This window comes from Camelus dromedarius, chromosome 5 (genome assembly GCF_036321535.1).
Source record: "Camelus dromedarius isolate mCamDro1 chromosome 5, mCamDro1.pat, whole genome shotgun sequence".
Taxonomy (NCBI): Eukaryota; Metazoa; Chordata; class Mammalia; order Artiodactyla; family Camelidae; genus Camelus; species Camelus dromedarius.
In genome coordinates this window covers 55,734,056-55,754,955 of record NC_087440.1, presented here as the reverse complement: position 1 = coordinate 55,754,955, position 20,900 = coordinate 55,734,056, and the positions used below count along the sequence as shown (strand labels likewise).

At 45.3% G+C, this 20,900-nt stretch overlaps 1 protein-coding gene across 2 annotated transcripts in view; it reads right to left on the bottom strand.

Annotated features, from left to right (window-relative positions):
- The window catches only part of PELI2 (pellino E3 ubiquitin protein ligase family member 2), a 171,091-nt gene extending 151,648 nt beyond the window's left edge, over positions 1-19,443 (bottom strand). The window contains exon 1 of one of the 2 annotated variants that reach the window (XM_064485976.1): positions 19,052-19,443. In XM_064485976.1, coding sequence (XP_064342046.1) covers positions 19,052-19,128 — 77 coding nt within the window. In that variant the 5' untranslated portion in view covers positions 19,129-19,443. The remainder of the gene's footprint in view (positions 1-19,051) is intronic. The other variant, XM_031453772.2, reaches the window with a different exon arrangement.
- Positions 19,444-20,900: the final 1,457 nt, after the last annotated feature.

Sequence of the window (20,900 nt, the reverse complement as noted above, 5' to 3'; positions counted from 1 at the left end):
CTTACCATCCACCCTTAGAGCTCAGTTACCTTTAACATTTTTATTTTAAAAATCTTACAGGAATAAAATTTTGAGGAGTTGCCGAGGATTTCTTGGAGTTCCAGTTTCCAACCTTTTAAATTGACAGCGTTATTCAATGATCGCTAATGTTAAGAAGGATCAATAGGCAAGCCTAACCCACCAAAGAAAGGCTCAAGCAGACCCCACCCATATACTGTATTTGGAAAAGCATCATCATGAACTGTGATTTTTTTTAATCCTCTATAAATCTTTTTTTAAACTGAAGTATAGTCAGTTTACAATGTGTCAATTTATGGTGTACAGCACAATGTTTCAGTCATACATATACACACATATATTTGTTTTCATGTTCTTTTTCATTATAGGTTACTACAAGATATTGAATATAGTTCCCTGTGCTGTACAGTATAAACTTATTGCTTATCTATTGTATATATAGTAGTTAGTAACTGCAAATCTCGAACTCCCAATTTATCTCTTCCTTCCCCCTTCCCTCCCTGGTAACCATAAGTTTGTTTTCTATGTCTGTGAGTCTCTTTCTGTTTTGTAAATAAGTTCATTTGGCTTTTTTTTTTTTTTTTTTAGATTCCCCATATAAGTGTATCATATGGTATTTTTCTTTCTCTTTCTGGCTTACTTAGAATGACAATCTCCAGGTCCATCCATGTTGCTGCAAATGGCATTATTTTATTCTTTCTTATGGCTGAGTTGTATTCCATTGTATATAAACACCACAACTTCTTTATCCAGTCATCTGCCAATGGACATTTAGGTTGCTTCCATGTCTTGGCTATTGTAAATAGTGCTGCTATAGACATTGGGGTGCATATATCTCTTTGAATTAAAGCTCCCTTTGGATATATGCCCAGGAGTGAGATTGCTGGATCATATGGTGAGTCTATTTTTAGTCTTTTGGAGGAAATCCTCTACAAATCTTCAAAGTCCTCACCACAAGGGAAAAAAAATGTAACTATGTATAATGATGTATGTTAACTAGATATATACTCCAACGATCATTTCTCAATATACACAAATATCAAATCATTGTGTTGTACAGCTGAAACTAATGTTATGTCAATTATATCTCACTTTTAAAAAGTCCTCTACAGAGATTTCTGCTTAATCATCAGTTAACCTAAAACTTCAATGGTCCATAAGTATGCGACTCCAGAAGCATTCTGTTTCACTGAGCTCTATACTGTAAAAAGCTGGGGTTGTTAACTTAGTGGCTAAATTTTCTTAATAAGCAGAAAATGGAGCATATCAGTCTTTTTTTTTTTTTTTTACCCAGTTACCTCTGGTACAGAAGAGACAAGAGTTCCAGCTTTTGAAATACAGTACATCAAAAAAATTAATGCTGTTTTCAATAGTCACCATGTGTAGTGAATACATTTATAACAGAAAGCCAAAAATGTCAGCTTTTGGAGAAATCTCACTTTAGACAGATCTTCAGTAATAAATTGACTTATCAACCACCAATATTCCAGCAAAATCTCTGGGCTACCATCCACAAATATTATTTCTCATTTTTAGAAAATATCTGCAAATTCTAGATTTTTTTTTATTGAGAGCAGGTGCCCAATAATACACCAAAAAGAAAAGTTACAAGGCAAAAATAATCGGCTATATACAATACAGACTCTTATTATAATCCAGTTTATAAGACCACAATTCACAAGTCATATGGACTTCAGCTTACTCCCAAAGATTCATGCACACTCTGAGAAGCAGACCATTCCCTTTCTCCTTGTGGGCAAGTCCCAAGTCAGCACATGTGTTCACAAGACCAAGTTTGTGTATGTTTGATCCTTAGAATACAGCTTTGGGGTTGCGGAGATGCCACAAAGAACAAGGACCTTAATTCAGAATAATGGATACCGCCACACTGCTCTCCAATATGCGGTAATTTTTTTTAAATACCACATTTCCCTTTCTATTTGTTATAAATCCCATAAATAACCTGAATTGTAGACACTTCATTATCTATTATGGTGCCTGTAAGAACTGGAGATGGAACGGAGAAAGGAGACAAATATTAATGGGAGAATTCTAACTTCTAAACTGAAGGCAGGGTGGGAAATTGGATTGGGAGGAGGGGGAATGCAGAATAAAAGAAAACCAGGGAAGAAAAATGGCTTATATTCTCCTGCAGTCCACAACTCTCTCCATAAAAAAAAAAAAAAAAAAAAAAAAGTTTCATGACAAGATTTCTGGTTCCTCGTGATAATGAATTTTTAAAAAAATAAAGAAAGGAATGAAAAAATAAACTCAAGTTGGCTTCCAGAGCGCCCCAGCCGTCTTGCATCAAATGCTTAATGAGCTGTACTCAACATGGTAGAGTGGAGGGAAAGTCAACAAACAGCAAAGATGTTTGTAGGGACATGAAAAAAGAACACAGCGAAATTGGCTGAACAGCAAGCATCATATACACATTATAAGTATAAAGCTCCCTCAAAATCAAAGGAAAGGAGTTGGGAAGTAGAAGATGCAGAGTGAGAAAACACACAAACTCAGCCAGCGTAAAACACACAAGTCAGCCGTGATAAACATCAGTAAAAAAAAATAATGGAAAGAATATTTATCTGTGACTTCAGAGTGGAAAGATAAGAAACCGGAGCAACCAATTTTGAGTAAAAATAAAGATTTATCACTGTCAAAATGTGTTTGGGTTTGTTGACTTTTCTAGGGAGATGTTTAATACTGCATTTAAAACTGAAAGCTGAAATTACTGTCAGCTTCGGACTACATCCCTGTACTCTTCCAGTGTAACCTCTTTACGTTTTAAAAGGAAAGTTTTTAATTCACCCCCATCTCATTTCAGGGACAAACAGTCAATTGTCAATGAGTGCTCACCACATTTATGTACTGAAGAACTGTGCAGTCTCCCTTGGGAGATGCAAACAATACTTTTGGGGAGCTAACTGGAGAAATATAAATGCACTAAATACTCACTGAAGAGTAAATAATCCATTCTTAAAAACGGGAGCAAGGAGCAAAGAAAAGGGAGAAGAGGGCACCCAAATCAGAATGCTCCTATTCCTCACCCGTGTCCTTGACGGTCCACCAAGTGCCGGTAGGAGGTCGGAGCCAAGTGAGGGAACAGAGTGCAGGGGAGGAAGGCCCAGGCCCTGCCCTGAGGGCGGGCCTTAAGGAGGGGATATTTATAACGCAGAGGGAGCTCACTAGAAATCATTGGTCCTGGCTGGAGGGAAAGGGAGGAGTCAGGAAGGGCATCAGGCTGGAGAAGACACCTGGGCTAATCTAATCAGGTGAGCAGGATGGAGCAGGCAGAGGGGACCACCCATGTGAGAGCAAATGAGAAAAGTGGAGAAAGTTCTATGGACACATACTGGGGGGCCCAGAAAAAGGCCCCAAGGACAAGGAAGTAAGTTATCCTGGGCTTGACTGGGCGTTCCAAGTGTAGAATTTACTATTACTATCCTTCAAGGTGTCTTTTTCTCTAAGTACCTAAGAAATGTATTTTCTGAAGTCATGACCTTAGCGTATATACTAGTCTTTCAGAGATCTTTTCAAACTCTCAAACACTGAGTAGAATAACCCTGTATTTCTCCTCCTCCCACACATCCTGTTAGAACAGATGGAGACCCTACAAATCACATGGCAATTCTGATACAGAAAACCCACCTCAAAAAAAAAAAAAGCAGACCTTGTGTTGCATAACCTATTAACACATACCTGCTCTGATCAAGAAAAATATATATTTGGCTTATTTTAAATGTCTAACATTAATTAAATTCTCTTAAAATGAAGGTCAGTAAGCCAATACTTTAAAAAGCGGCACATACACGATGTATAAAATGAAGTATATAAAATATTTTTGTGCACTGACAATACTAGAATTGAGTGTGCAAAAAATGAAAATAACATTAGCATCATGGGTTATTTTTCTTCCTTCTTCCAAAATTTTCATTAATATTCTCTATCATCTTTTCAGCATACAGCTTTTTAAATTAATTCCATATTACTTAAATATAAATGGTCTGCCTTAAAAAAAATTCCACTTACAAATTTATCAGCGGAGGAAAGCTAAGTGATTAGCGTTAATGATCAATGCTAACCTCTAAAAGTTACAAGAATCTATGACACACAACTTAAAACTGGCTTAACCCTAGGAGAAATTGGGGTGAAATAATTACACAAGCAAAATCGAAGAGTATGTGATTTATGGTAACTAACATGGTGAGTATTCAGGTGAATTTAAAAATCCAATTAGATCACAGAGAGATTCATTTCAGCTGAGCGTAAAGGGCCATGGAGCGCTCTTCTCCTGAGAAAGTGCAGTTCTATTGTCTGAATCTCATCTGAATGGAGGCAACAGGAAAAACAGGGGCAGGCATCCTTTGACCCTTTCCTCGGCCCTGAAGGAGAGGAACAGAAAGGGAAGCATAAGAGGCCAAGCCATCAAGTGGCGAGGAGGGGCCGGCTCCCGTGGGCCCATTGTGTAGCCCAGCCCAGCCGGCCCAGCGGGGAAACATCTATAGCCTTTCTATTGTTATAATTACAACTTCAGAACCTAATGCCAAACATTCAGAGTTCCCCACTCCGGATGGTTATCAAAAGTTACTACTGATGCTGATACAAGATGGATAGGCGTTGAGAAGTTGAATATGCATAAGTCTTAGAATCTGAGACCTGGATTCAAATTCCTGAGCTTCCAAATCCTTCACCAACTGAGCAGGCTCATCGGCGTCACTCAGTCTCAGGGCATCTCCGCTTCCCCACTTCTCCAGCAGTGGTGGCACCACCTCCTCTGAGGCAAGAGGAAACCAAGCACCTGGCATGTGGCATGGTCCCCCTTGCAGGCTTCTCACACCAGGCAAGGGACCCCGGGTTCTTACTGCCTCCTGCAGTACAGCAGCCAGGAGAAGGCAGGAAGGAGAAGCCCCTGAACAGACCAGACCAGACCCCCAGGTCCCTAGAGAAGGAGAAGCAACACCACTGGCTGCCCCTGAGGGCCGGGCGAAGGGGTCCCCTCGGAGAAAAGAAGCCTGCAGGCTCACCACCTCGGCACAGGCGAGGGGCAGTGGTATTTCTTAACCAACAGTCTGTACGCTTAATTATCCGGGACAGGATTTCCAATAAATCCAGAACACGAGCTCTGACAGTCACGGGGGATGGGGGTGGCGGGTAGGAGGAGGGCACACAAATTATTAAGGTGATGAAGATTTGTGTCTTTTCTTTCCCATCTGGGGTAAAAATGAGTTCTGCTATTTTTTAATATTTAAAACAGTAGTACATGAGCTGACAACTGCTATAAGACAGTAATTCAACTGAAGGGCGTTCTAGTGTGTAAACCACTCAAGTTCCACCCTGGTGTGGTTTATTACATTATCAGAATCTCCTGATTGAATTACTTCCCTGCAGAGCTTCCAAGTCTCTGCTTCCCCCACACAATATCTAACATCGCTTATCAAGGGGCTGTATTTGTCCTTTGGCATTTTACCGTCTGATCTCTTAGGGTGCCTGTTTGTTAAGGACTTTTTTTGTTTTTTGGAAACCCTGGGTGGTGTGCACCTCACCACATCTGTAACCAAAAAGGCTTAAACTGCCCTCCCAGGAAGGTCAAAGCCACACAGCAGAAAGCTACACCAGCTTCCAGAAGGGTCTAAGTCAACAGTTTCATCAAAGCCTTATAGTTGGCATCTGGTCTAAGTTAACACTCAGGATAAGCAAATAAAAGGCCCTTTTCCTGGCCTGCTGTTGGCCTGTGCTTTTCGGATTAGCTATACCAGCGCCACAGCTGACACAGGTTGTAATAAGGACCGTCAGGGAGAACATGGAGGGACCAGGGAAGGTCTTCTCCCTGAATTAGTACTAACAGGAAGACCAAGAGACAGGAAAGGAAAAATCACCTTGCAAGGACCTGAGTATCCAGGCAGAGGCAGACCTTCACTGAAGAGAAGGGCCTGCAGCCCCTTTTCCAAGCTATAAACACAATACAAATGTGAGCCTCGGTCATCTCAGACGATGGCAAAAGAACAAAGAAAGATTTCAGGGGTGCAGGCCACAACTAACGAGTTGAGGAAGAATAACTTAAACGAGAAACTAGAGAAATGAACTTTGAATTATTTTGGATTAGAAAAGCAGATTTTCCTTGAAGCATTAATTTAACTGTAATATATTCAGGTAAATAAGAAGGCAGATTATGAGGAGGCTGTGTTTTTATTCCCTAGAGATCATATATTTGATTTTTTTTAAAATACACTAGGAACACAATACACAAGTGGACAAACCACATATGTAGGCAATTTCCAAAAAAAGTTCATACAAGTTGTAAATATTAAAAAAAAAATTCAACCTCACTGGTAAATACCTAAATGAGTGAAGTTTAGTATCATATGTTTAATGAGAATACCCAGTATGGAAAGGGTTTGGTTTGAAAATAAATTTGAAAGTATAAAACTGCACACACACAGTAGAGGCAGGACCTAAGAACAAGGGTGTTGGAGTCAGAAAGGCCTGGGTTCGAATCAGCTCTGTCACACAATAGTCCAGTGATCCTGGAAGAGTTTCTTAACCCCTCTGCGTGGCTCAAGCTCCTTGTCTATAAAATGATGAGTGATGGGAATCAGCTCCCCTTGGTTAGAACTTAAAGAGGCCATGCATGAGCAGCACTCTGCACAGCACCCGGCTAAGAGTAAGCACTCAGTGCCGGATACAGAGACACCACCACCATCACCACCACAGATGCCCCGTCCTCTGTGTGCCTCCCCTAAAGAAAGAATCCAGCTGCTGCTATGGGGCAACAGCCTAGTTGGCATTTCCTCATCTTTGCAGGAGAAAAAAAAAAAGGTTAAAATGCTCAGATCCTGATGCTCCCTCCTTAACGTTAAACTGTAAACTCTGACCAAGGACCTCCACTCCAATTCAAAAGGAGGGAATGCCCTGAAGATGAGGCAGAAGTTGAGATGGGAGGGAGCGGGGAGCAGGCCAGTGTTCAGATACCCCGTACCTACTGCAAACATCGTGGAAGAATGTAAGTCTGTTCTGCTCTGCCCTCCCGGCAAGCAGAGGGGCTGTTCTATGTGCGATGCCAGTCCGTCCTCACACTTCTGCTGCTGGTCCAGCTCAGCCAGAGACAGCCAAGACCCAGGGCTTCACTAACAGCCAAGAGGAGACATGCCCTGTACTCCTCCCTAAGGGCAATTCCCTGGATGGTCTGCACGCTCCGCCTCCTCCGAGGCAGAGAAAGGAGGGCCGTGGGGGCTGCAGGTCCTCCCTGCCTGGTGGACAATGCATGCGGGATGCCATCACTTGGGCATTTGCGCAAAGCAAGGCTCTAGAGGAAGCTGGCTGAGTGTGGAAAGATTTTCTGATCCCTGACTGCTCTGCTGGGTGAGTGTTGACACCCCCACAAACCCTTCAGTGGTTCCAGCACAAGTTTCCAAAATATGCTACTGAGAACAGGAATGATCGCTTTACCACGCGGTGGCCATGTCCCAGGAGAGGGCTCCTCCCAGCATGAGCCTCTGTCCCTTGGCAGGGAAGGGAGACAGAGAAGGGGGAAATGGACTACAAAAGATAAAACATAGACCTGTTTGGAGATTTCCAAGAAGACCCATCCTGTGGATTAGTTAACTCACCTACTCAGAGATCTAAAACTGTGCCTGCCATCTCTGTACAGAGTAACTCCAAGAAATGTGGTCAATACTTCCCAAACCCAGAGGCCCCAGTCTTCACAGGGCCCCGGCCACCCTTCCTTCAATTCTCTCATTACACTGGCCCTCCAACCCTGTAGTTTCCAAACTCCCTGGATGTCTCCCAGAAACTCAGCTTCTGCACACACTGCTCTCTCCCTAGTGACCCTTAGCTAATTCCTCCTCACCCTTTCCATCTCAGCTTAAATGCCATCCTTCCCTCTTTACAAAAACAAGTTTGTCCCCTAAGGACAGCCTCATAAAACCCTGTATCTCTTGGCAGGTTTAATCTGTTTCAAGTCCCTCTCTCCTGATAGATGATAAACTCCACGAAGGCAGGGACCACTCTGTTATCACCCCCGCTGTCCCCAGCACAGGAGGATGCTGACCAGCTGATGACACTCCAACTTCATCTCCTTCCTCAAGCACTTCCACCTCCAGCCAAATCCCTCAAGGTCCCTAAAACTCCACACTTTTACTATTACTGCTCTACAAAAATTCAAGCCACCTTTCAAAACTGGTCTTAAAGACGAAGGTGTCTCCAGGGTATCCCTCCCCATCTCCCAGGAATTCACATGCCTTTGGCCTTCACCCTGCTGGAAAGACTCGGGCTTCAGAGCAGTACAAACCCACCTTCCAATCAGGCCCTGCCACTGACAAGGCAGGTTACCTGAAAACTGAAGCCTCGTTTCCCAAATAATGAAATCTAACTCCTGGGACCAATTAAGAAAAACACAAAAGAATCTGGTACACGGCACACCTGAAGGAACAGCTCCCTCCATCCACCCTCTCCCGACACCATGCACGGTTTGTTGCTAAGTTATTTGTCGTGCCCTTAGGTCGTAAGCCCCTGGAGGGCATTTCCTTCTGCAGGTTCCTAAATATGAGCTCATCAGCATCACCAAAACTGCAATCCTTACAACATCACCTCACATTCATCGAGTGGGTAATGTTTGGTGCTTATGTTTAGATACTGCTCAATTTCTAGTGTGTACAGCAGATCCCACCTTTAATCACATACATCCATACAGAATACATGTGCAATAAAATGTATCACCTATATATGTGGTATCCCAAAGGTTTTAAGTGTCATTTTAAGTTATAAAAACTACAAAATTATAAAAGCTACAAACTTGCAAAATACACCATTTGGAAGCTTATTTCAGTTTCTTGTACAGTTAGTTTACAAATTTTGAGTGCAAAAGTTTTAATTTTACATGTTTCAGTCCTTCTGATTAAAAATGGCAAATCCTAAAATTTTCCACCAGAACTAGGGAAAATTTTAAGACATTGCATTTTCTTCAGCTACTACAGGAGTCCTCCTTTCTCTTCTTTTCTGGAGAGGTGCTCACTCTGAAGGCAGTCCCTGGGAGAGTCTGCGCCTGTGGTTTTGTCTGTCCCCCCCAAGCACCATGCACGTGGTCAGCAGCTGGGCTGCGGTCACGCTGTCCCCTCCTAGAGGGAGCAGACTGGCCCGGCCCAGCCCGCGACACACCAGAGCCACTTTCTGCCTTTGCTTGCTTCCTGCCCAGCACGAACCTGGCTCTCTGGGGTAAATAAGACCCGGGAAGTATTTCAGGAGCTGTGCTTCCCTCCTTACCGCTGACACTTACAGGCCAGTACAACCGACACAAGTCAGCTTTTCATCACCCTGTGCTCACAGGATGCTACTGCAGATGACCTCTCCTACTCAAATCTCAGTTAGTGCTACTATTTCATTTCAGGTGGCCATTTAAAAGCCTGAAAATCTGTGCCATGAACTAGCTGTCCTGGGTTAAAGCTGCTTACATTTGAGTCTACCAGAAGCAAGGTTCTCAGCTCATCTGGGCCATTCTTCAACGCCTGCTCTCAATGAATTTCGGGAGATAATATTGATTATGGAGATTAATGAACGCAGAGACACTCACAGATGACTTATACATGAAAAAATTTTTCCGTAAATGCTTTCACTAGCTAAGATTTTCAGGCCATACAGTACTTAATGATTGGAGTAACTCATCTAAAAGGCTGAAATTATGCCTATTACAATAATCAATAACCTGAAGGGAACAAAAACTCAGTGAATTATTTCCTATGAGCCTGTCAGACCTGACAACTGAACCACATGCAGATGTCACACTGTGATGTTGGAGTTGTCCACTGCTGTGTAACAAGCCACCCCAAAGCATAATGGCCTCAAAGGACAACTGGCATTCGCAATTCTTTAACTTGGGTGATGCTCCATGGATCCGGCTCAGCTCTGCTCCATGCGGTGTGGCCTGGGCCAGCATGATGGGCCCCAGGATGGGACCCAAGATGGCTTCACTCACAGGCCGGCTGCTCCAGCTGGAATGGCTGCAGGCTGGCCAGGACTTCTCTCCCTCTGTAATCGCTCACCTGCCAGGGCCACCACCTCCAGCAGGGCAGCCAGATTTCTTTAGGTGGCAGCTGCCTCGTAGGAAGATGAGGACTGAATTTATACATCCTAACCCCCAGGACACTTCAGAATGTGAATGTATTTGGAGACAGGGTCTTAAGAGGTAATTAAGGTGAAACTAGGTCATATAAGTGGGCCCTAATCCAATATGACCAGTGTCCTTATAAGAAAAGGAAGGGCCAGCGGGGATGGGGGCGCACAGGAAAAGCCATGCGAGGACACCGTGACAGACTGTGTCCACCTGCCGGCCAAGGAGAGAGGCCTCAGGGGAAACCCAACCTGCCGACACCTTGATCTGGGACTTGCAGCCTCTAGAATGGTGAGAAAATAGACTTCTGCTGTTTAAGCCGCCCAGCTGGTGGTGTTTTGTTACAGCAGCCCCAGCAGACTAGCACAAAGGACACAAACGGAAGCTATGGCACCCCTTCAGGCAACTTCCATCACAAGGACTGGTCAAAGCAAATCGCAAAACTAGCCCAGATTCAATGGGAGGGAATTCGGCTCCGGAGCTGGGGGAGGGCCAGCACGCTGGCTATACTTGAAGACTAAGTTAAAACCCGGAGGTCTCCCATCCTATCTCCAACTGGCTGCAAGTCTGACTGGGAAGCTGGGTGATGTCCACCTCAGTAACCTGGCCTTTAGATAGAACTCTTTCATTGAGCAGTTTAAAGGGTCAAACAACTGAATGCTTATTACATGAAAATAGCTCAAGAATGTAAAAACGATGTTGAGAAGCAAACACTGCTAACACAATACAGTTATCTGTACTCTCCAGTACCTCTCCTGCACACCTTATATACGTAGCTATAGAGCAAAAACACAGATTCCACTCTGAATTCTACCCGAGAAAGTGTAATAACAAAATCACCCAAACGCTAATGCATTCTCAGGTACCCAGCCTCTAATTTTCTGGGATCTGGCGAGAAGCACACTTTGCGTCCATGGTCCCCATGCAGAAAGGGCCTTTCTTCTCAAGGTAATCAATCCAGCAATCAAGTGCTCCAGAAAAATCTCCTTGCTCAACCATCACAAGTTCTGATTATAATTAGAACGTTCTATAACCACGTAGCAGGAAGCACGAGAAGGCCAGGTATGGACTGGGAAGGAGGAAGGGCCTCAGATGCTTCTGGAAGGTGCCTGGTAATAGTAAACAGCTGTTTTACACCAACAGCCTAGAAGCCAAACACACGACTGCCTGCTTGGATTGGATTCTGTTAGCCCAGTGCTAATTAGAATGGAAGCACAAAGCTTGAAATAATGATTCTTACCCTAAACACAGACTCCGCATGAGCAAAACAGCAGGGTATGAACAAAGTTAAGTGTATGCAAGTGAGAAGCATTATGTGGATGGCTGGAAATAAAACCTCAATCAAGAATGATTTGCAATCGTCCTAAACCTTCTGCTGAAAATACCCCTGAAGCATATTTCTTAGGTTTATCATCCAAGAGCCTGGTCCTCCAGTCTCCCTAGCCGTGGTTAGCAGGCACTAACAACCACGGCCTTTCAGCACGGCCAGGGCTGCTGCACTGCAGCTCAGAGCAGCTGGTGGAATGGGAACAGATGGCCTGCTTCCATTCAAGGCAGGACTTTCTGCAGGTGACAAAATGGCTGTTAGGTGACTGACAAAAAGAAAAACAAAAGTTGAAACTGGAATATCTGATGTCAGGAAAGTACATGTTTAGGATCACAGGGAGCCTTTAACTTGGGCCCTTCAGGTTGGGAGGACTGTTTACAAAACTGCAGCTGTGCTCCAGAATCAGTGCTCCTTCCAAATCGAGGGACACTCATGGAGCCCCAGAGACACCTTTGAGCTGAGCAGGGCGCTGGAGTGTGCCAGAGAAATCCATTCCTTCAAGACACTCGGAACTACTATGCACCTGAGAGGGTGTACCTCGCACTTCCCAGGGGGTGGGAGTTGGGGGTCCATGAGCCCAGGGGGCAAACCTCTTCTTGGAGGGAAGAGCAGAGCTTTTCAATGAGCTCCAGAAGAATGCAATTTCCACTCCGGGCACGTGGCAAGCAGCACAGCGCAATGAACTTTGTTTGTGACTAGGGATGTTAAATGTATGTCCTTGTTTTGTTTACACTTGTTTCCCCTTTGGTAAATTGTTTATATACTTCGCCTCCTTAACTAACAGAATACTTGAAATCTTTTGGCTGTAAGAGTGGAACCCACTCAGGGTGGCTTATTTAGGAAGAAATTAAACAAAAACTGAAAAAGGTAGGGGCTCTCAGAGGACACAGGACTACTGTCTCAGACAAATCTTCCCTGATGTCCCTGTCCACAAGGGCTCCCACTACCTTATCCCCAGCACTTTATCTGGCTAGTCCCCCATCCCTTCCACCCAAGCACTCTCTCCCCCGTACTCCACTTCGTCCCCGCTCCTGGCACTCTCTGGAATTAACACTGTCTCCCCCAGCCTGTGGTTCACCTGCACCGCCCACCTCTCCCACTGAAAGGTAAGCTCTGTGCAGGCAGGGCTGTCTATCTCAGTCCTACTGTATACAGCCCAGTGCCTGGGTCACTTAATGAATGGCCGGTAACTCGGACTCCTGGGCAGTGGGTGCATCTGGGACAGGAACCAGAAACTGGAGCCCAGACAGCTGCTGGCTCACACTCAGCCCCTTTGGTTCATTCCCTGTGTGTCTGAGCTTCTCCCTCCACCCCCGGCTGCTGCAGCCCTCTTCACAGAAGTGCCCTCTCCTCTCCTGTTTCAGAGCTGAAAACCTGCTACAGTCTCCCATACCCTTAGGATAAAGTCCAAAATCCTTCTGGACCTGCCCCCCCACCCTCATCCCTCACATTATTTCATCCACCCACTCTCTTCCAGCCATTCAGGGCTTTTCTGCATTCCTCAAAGGAGTATATGTGCTCACTTCTGGGTCTTAAAATCCTGTGGATCCTCTTCCCAGAGCACTCTTTCCCCTCAGCCTCTGCCTGACTGTCCCTGTCTCAGCTGGCACAGGGTGAGGTGATCCTGCTAATGTGTCCCCCATCACAGCTTATGCTCTAAATTGCTTTCTATGGAGGATTAGAGCAGCAGAGATGATACCTGTCTGGTTCACCACTGCATCCCTTAGTGCTGAGGACAGCACCCAACGTGGAGTAGATGCACAAATACTTGTGGAATAAATAAATAAACTGTATATGTGTAAGAGCTGTTCCCTAAGAGGCCGTAACAAGACGAAGACGGCAATTCAAGAGTCTGCCTTGTCTTGCTGCATCCCCGTGCCTGGAAGAGTACCATCCCAATAAATATTTGTTGAATGAAAAAACTCCTGGCTTGCCTGATATAACTCCACCTCTTTCTCTCCCACTTGGGAAAACACAGCAGAATGCAAGTGGGTAAAATGACATTATTAACGGGACATCTTGGAATCATTTGAAAGATCCACACTTTATTACAGGTCATAAATTACTGGCCACATACCTCAAAACTGATCATCACATATGAGGAGGCTGAGACAGAGCTTGAGAACAGCTGATTTAGACCAAGCTAAGAACTAAGAAGCACTTTCCCTTCTGTTATTTTATCTTCCAGAAGATGCAGGTGACAATAGGCTCAGTAAGAACTAATAACAGAATCATTCTTACCCTCAATTTTCTTTTTATAAAATAGATTCTGCCCACCCCAGGAGCAACCTGTAATTAAATCAGAAGATATCAGAAATTCCTTCTCAGTTCCTTTTCTTCCATACCAATGAGGTCCATCAAGGGCTGCTGTCTCCATTCAAAAGTCAATCTGTGGCCCACATGCTTACTCCAGGGACGCCACGTCGCTGATCCCTGTACAGCAGACACAAAACCACTGCCTCAGTGTGACAATATCGGTCTCCCTCAGATATAGCAACTGGCATGTTTTTGGCTTTTTGGTCTTTTCTGTGTACACGTTTCATCTTTTTGCTAAAATATGTTTTGGTAAAGTTGCTGGAACCTGAATCCACTGGTTTTATTTTTGTTTACCCAAAGCATCCCCAAATATTGGTCACATGATGAAATACAACCAAAAATGAAAAGTCCTAATGAAGGTTTCAGGCTTGGGGTGTCAAAGAGAGAAACAAATAAATCTGAGAGAGCCAGACAAGAAACCACACAGACAGCCACATACTCCAAACAAGGCTAAAGTTAGTAAAGGAAAATATAGCAACCCAAAGCCAGTCACATCGTGACCCTTAACAGCCTACAGAATTAGACAGTCCGTCCACACAAACAGATCTGGGCTCTTCAGATCACCCCACATGCTGAGTGACAGCCAAGATTTTGTTTTATTTAAAAAGAAAAAAGTTCAAAGACCTTTTAGTCTATAAAGGATACTAGTGTTTGATGTCTTTGGGCCCAAATTAGACGAGGATGAGAAAAGAAAAAGTGTTAGGGGGTATTTTAAGGTTTCTTATTACTACCAAGGGGAGGGGTCAAGGCAAAGTGCCAAGGTTAAGACAAAAACGGGCATCTAAAATTCCAGGGCTGATTGTTTAAAAAAAAATAAAGACCAGCAACTTTCAGCAACAGTCTTCTTCGTCTTACCTGATAAAATGCTGCACAGGCCAAAGGGGAAAAGGCAGCTACCTCCTGAGGTACCTTTTCTAGCCCTTCATCAGTTTTGACTATAATACTTCACTTTTTGAGTCATATCTGCAGAAGTTCTTAACCTTTGTTTGTGCCAAGGATCCCCTTGGCAGTCTGATAAACCCTATCAAGCCTTTTTCAGAAAAATATTTTTAAATGCATAAAATACAACACAAAGGATTAAAAATGACATCAATTATACTTAGTTATCAAGATAGTTCTAAGTTATGATGCAATAATAGATATATTTCTGGATTACCAACTAAGTAACAAATCCAGCAGCAGGTCTATTTGTTACCAATATGCATAATGGCATGAAATGCTAAATTTTAGTTTGAGTAGAGTAAAAATAAAGGTGTATTTTCCGCCCATCCAAGTTCAAGGACTCCCTGGATTCTATCTGTGGACCCTAGGTTAAAAATCTTCGGTTGAGATAGCCAATAAAAATACATTTTGTGAAGCATCAAATGAAAAAGAAATGCATGATCCATTCAACTGTGAGGAGTAAGCACTATTTTTTTTCCAAAAACCATGATGGGCCATTAGTCAGCAAGAGAGCTGCATGTTTCAAATTGAATCCAGAAAGAGATTCAGCTCCCCTCATGCAAGTTCCAAAAAAAAAAAACAAACAAAACTGAACATTTGCTGGAATCTGCCCCGACATGGGGAAAATAGTGACCCGGCAGTGCAGTGACCCATCTCAACTCTGAACTTGAACAAATCTCCTTCCTTCCCAGAGCCTCAGTTTCTTCATCAGTAAAATAAAAGGGCTGAACATGTACCAGTATCTTTTAGGGCCTTTTTGGTTCTCAAACTTCATCACTGGATCATCTGTTACTTATGCTGGTTATTTCAGCCGACTAAACTTTATTTCAAAACATCACTTCCTTCCTTAAACTTGGAACATAAAGTTTTACCAAATTTTAAACACCCTCATGTACAACTTAACACCAATGTGCCAAATATATGTACACCATTACAACTTCAAAAAACACCTAGTTTGCACATATCCACTTCAAAAAAAGTAATCACAACATCAGTCTTTTCTGCTGTTGAAACACAGTACCCATTCAAATCCTAGCACCATCACCTTAGGAATATACAAAATCTACACATGCTGGGCTACCTGGAAGATGTTAACTATACATTGTCCACATCTGAGTCAATGAACAATATTACAGGGTGCAGTCCAGAAAGACCCTTGGTAACTATCTAATCCAGTCATGTTTCATTACTGCCACAGAAACAGAGAGAGGGTGATGGACTAAGCCACTCTCATGAAGCCAGTGGGCAAGAAAGCAGGAATTCAATCCGGGTCTCCTGGCTGCTGGTTCATCCTCTCCCCACAAACTATGCCGCACTGCCTCTCAAATCCTGACACACGTCCTGAACTTGAACATTTGAGCCAGGTCTAGAATTCACAACAAATAAGACCTGACAGGTAGACCAGTCATTTTCTCTGCCTTCAATTACATAATGGACACAACAAAGAGTTGTGGCTATGCTACATTCGTGGATTGGAATCATGAAATAATTAAATTCCACCAATCTGCCAAGAAAATGATGACCCTACTAAAATCCTCACTAGCTGGCAATTCCCTTAATATTGTATAACAGATAAAAAGACACAGTATTTGTATATGGAAGTTGACATACACATATATTGCTCCTCAGCATGCTTTCCAGGATTTCTTAGCAACATTTTACTATGAGTTTAGAAGAGAACAAAAAGACAATTATGCAAGTTTTTTTAATGAAGAATGCACTGTATTTTATAGGCCAAAGCTTCTATCAATATCAATACTGAACATCTTTAGATCTCAAAATTAATTTTATCAGCAAGAAAATCTACTAGAAATTCTCCACCATTATTTATGTCCTAGAGGATTAGACATGGAAAGTTGATAACAATTTTTATTTGTTCATCATTGTTGTTTTAAGAGGGAGGGCACTGTCTCAAGTCCTGAGAGTGGAATAATGATTAATAAGGGTCTCTTTAAAGTCTACCACCCTTCTCACTATTTCCCCTGCGTTCTTCAATGTGTCCCATATTGCTAGAGTCTGAAACCTACTCTAGAAAATAGAAAAAGGCCACAGTTCTCCTCAAGTATTCCAAAACCAGATTAGCATCTTCTCAGGTTCCAGTCTCAACTCACCTTTCACTTCCTCAGAGAGACCTTCCCTGACCTCCTAGCTAAAGAAAGCAAGACATGCCTAAAGCAGACATTTCCTAAATTCACCCACCTCTGTTGAGAACTTGACAACACCTGAGACTGCCATTTATTATTCATTTGTTTACATGTCTCCTTGTTTATAACCGTCACTCCACACTAAAATGAGGGCTCCGTGTTCAATGCTGGATCCTCCACGCCTAAACAGCACTGGCACATAGTAGGTGCACAAATAACTGCTGAGCAGTCCGAAATATTAAAGTAAGTGCCAAGTACGTCATACTAAGCGTCTCCTGGAAAAGCATTCATGAAGGACAGAGCACACGCAACGGGCAACGCATTTACATAGCCTACTTCAGAGTAAGCCTGTGACAGGAGGACAATCCAAGGGATAAATCCTTTTCGGGGCTTTGGAATGCCCTGCACTTTTAGCTCTGAGCACAAAACCCTCTCCAGGCCCGCTCACACAGGGCTTTCATGAAACATCTCAACGTTGATTTCCTCAAAAGGAAATAATGAAATAAAGTTCTGGCCTCAGTTAATCTTTCGTGTCAGGTTCACAATGTTAAACATACTTTGAAGCCAGCCACGCAAACAAAACTAAACTGCACAATATTAGGCTGGGCTGATATTACATAAGACAAGCTAAACTCCGGCTTTTTTTTTTCTGCCATTCCACTCTCCCTCCGGTGAACCCTGACATCTGCCTTTTAAGTGCAATTAGATGCAAGTGAGAGAAACGCTTATCGGCAAACAGCTTCAACAGGTAATGAGATTTCCAATGATACTCCACCTAACACTGCAGCAACAAAGTAAAGAGTACCAGACAGCTTTGAGCTGTACTGTGTCTGGAAGCTTGTCTTAAAAATTTCTTCCCTTTAAAATTATTTTTAAGTCGGCACTTACTTCAAGGTATTCAGTTATCAAAACACATTTTTCAGAGTGTCCTGAGTTTTCCCATACCCATGTCTCTTCACACGTCTTCCATGCGCTAAGCCTACCTTTCAGCACCCATGATGCTGAGAATACAGGTCTTGCAACAGAGAGGGACAAAAGCGCGGGTTTCCGGGAGTGACAAATCCATAGGAAAAGCTAAGCCTTTCTCCTCCAAAACTAAACCCAAGTTGCTCCTCCCGAGTTTCCCTCACTACCCCCTCCCCATTCCACTCCCCTTTCACTGCCCACTTTATCCTGTTTAATCCAGCGAAGCCTTTCTCCTGGCTTATTAAGGGTAAACAATAGAAATGTCACAAGGAAACTCAGGAAGTAGATGAAATCTCTAATTGCTGCCGCTTAACGATTGTAGATAATTACTGTCTTCCAAATGTGGTTTTCACAAGCGGAGAGGGAGCCGAGGCAGGCGAGGGAGGCGAGGCTGGCGGCTGGCGAGCTCCCCGCCGCTGGGAGGACGTCTGCGAGGCCGCAGCGCGGGACAGAGGGATGGAGGGGATGCGGTCCGGCGCCCTGGAGCCCGGTCCGGCGCAGCGAGCGGCGCTCCGGCTCACTACTGGGCGCTCCGGGCGGGGAGAGCCAGGGGCCTGCCTGCCCGCCCGGGTCACAGCCAGTTCAATGCCCTCCGGCTGAGGCTGCCTAGGCGGTCACCATAACAATATGCAAAACGCTGCCCGCGGTCGCCCCCCGCGCGGATCCCACTGCCCTCGGCGGCCCGAGCTGCTGCAGTGCCGCGCTCGGAGTTCCGGGCCGGGGGCTCCCAGTAAACGGGGACAGAGGGCCCCCAGGGGCCTCTCAGCTTCGTCAAGTCCGGAGGTCTCCTTCGACACCAAGAGGCGTCTGTGACGGTAGCACCTCAGCCCCGACCCCCATCCCCTCTCCCCCAATGGGGGCGCGCTGGGGAGTCAAGTCCCTGTCCCCACGGTACTGCCGAGGACTTGGTCCCCGAGCGCTACGCCCCGCGGGGCGAGGGGTCGCCGCAGTTCGGCTCCGATCCGCGACTTGCTCCGCCGCCGTCCCTGGCGCGGATAGCGCATCCCGATACCCGCCGCAGCGCCCCGCGCGTGCCGATGGGGGCATCCTGACCCCGCGCCCGCCGTCCCAGCCGTCCCAGCCCTCCCAGCCGCTCCCGCTGGCCAAAGCAACCTGGAGATTCCCAGAGCCCCCGAGCCACCCTGCTGGCCCTGCTCCGGGATGCGGGCGCGCGGACCGAAGCGCTCGCCGCCTGCCCCCAAGCTTCCCGGGTCGGGGATCCCGCGGACTTACCCCAGCACCACCAGCTCCCCGTATTTCACCGGCTCCTTATTGGGGGCGCAGTGCTCCTCCTGGCCGGGGGAAAACATGGAGCCCCGCTCGGCCGCCGCCGCCGCCGCCTCCGCCGCGATCCCCGCCGAGTCCGCGCCGCCGCTACAATCCCATCCTGAGAAGGGAGTGAGCGCGCCGGGGAAGGGCACGGCGGCGAAGGGGGCTCGGGGAGGCCAGTCCCGCGGCTGCTCCGTCGTGGCTGCGCGGCTGCCCTGTCGGGCTCTTCTGGAGCTCCGAGTGCCGCGGCCGCCCCGAGCCAGACTCCGCAACAAATGGGACCGGGCAGCAGGGGGACCTACCCGCGCCGAGCGCCGCCGCCGCCGCCGCCGCCGACGACGACGCCGCTGCCGCCGAAGCCCTGGGGGAGGGAGGAAGGGAGGGAGCGAGCCAGCGAGGGAGGAGCGGGGGCAGCGGGGGAGGGGCGGGGACCGCGGAGCTGCCCTGCCGGCGTGCGGGCAGGTGGGAGCCGCCCCGCCCTCCGCGAGACGCCGCTAGCCCCTCGCCTCCCGGCGCCCCCTCCCCCGGCGCGTGGGGCCGCCCGCGTCCACTCCCCGCCCGCCTCGGGCCCGCCGTGGATCGCCCCCGTGTTATGTAAACATAGAGTAAAAGGGAAAGGAAGTTCTTAAAGGAGCAGCTCTATTTTTTTTCCTCGCTTCCTTCCCCAAACTTAACAGCGCGGGGTCCTCAGCCCTGGCCGCCGAGTTCCCTAGCGGCTGAAGGCTGCGCAGGATTCCGGAAGCACAGCAGTCAAGGTTTCCAAGCCTAGCTTAGTTTTCCCGGCTTTAGTTATCTGTAAATAAAAAACGCTCTCGGGGTATAAGAGCATTTGCTTTCCCGGTGTCAGTGTGTCGCAGGACACACCCGGAGGTGTCGCACACGCGCACCTGGGTACCTCCTCTTACAAAACCAAGTCCTTCAAAGCTTGAAGACGTCCAGAAACTTGGTGGGCTTTGCCAATTGGCACTGCATTAGAGAGTTTTGAAGGCAGTTGGAGCACCCTGCCATTGTGCAGAATTTAGAAACCTGCTTTGTCGTCAGCAGAGCTCCACGCGGTTCAAAAAAAAGGTTTTTTTTAATCCATAGTCTATCCACTTTTCCCATACCATCTCTCAATTCCCTAAGGAACTTAAGAAGAAATTATTTAGGTGAACTTTTTAGTGACTATAAATGTTCCTTTCTTATCATAGTTTAGCCAATGCATTATGTTTGTTTCTTATGCTTTTCTAAATAGTTACTACTATGGCTTTAAAATATTTTACAGCATAATAGATTTACTGACTGCTGTTTTTCATCATGCAGGATTTTATTGTTTTACCATTTATGAAGCACTCAGAATATGCTGGAAATGCTACATGTTATTGTCAGTCACAGCCTCTCAAGACTGTTAAATATTTAAAGAAATAAATACTGCTAAAACTACCCTATGCATAAACAGTGGCTGATCGGCTATGACTCTAAGTAAAGGGCTAGGGGAAAAAATAATTGCATCAATAACCTTCCATCGCTGTTCAGCACCCTTTGTCTAACATTCTCTGGCAGGTTATTACTGTAGTGACATGATGCTGCAAGAAATTTTACTTGTTAGTAACTGATTTTCTTAAATTGGGGCCTTAGAAATAAATTATTTCAAAGTAATTAAAGCCATAGCATTGGTAAGCCAAGCAGGGAAAAGAATTTTAAAGAATTAACTTACTTCACCTAAGTATAAAAATTCTATACTTCAACTGAACACAGCTATTCTGCATATTTTACATATTCTCTGTAATATATGTATATATACATATATATGTTACAGTTTTAACCAAGAATC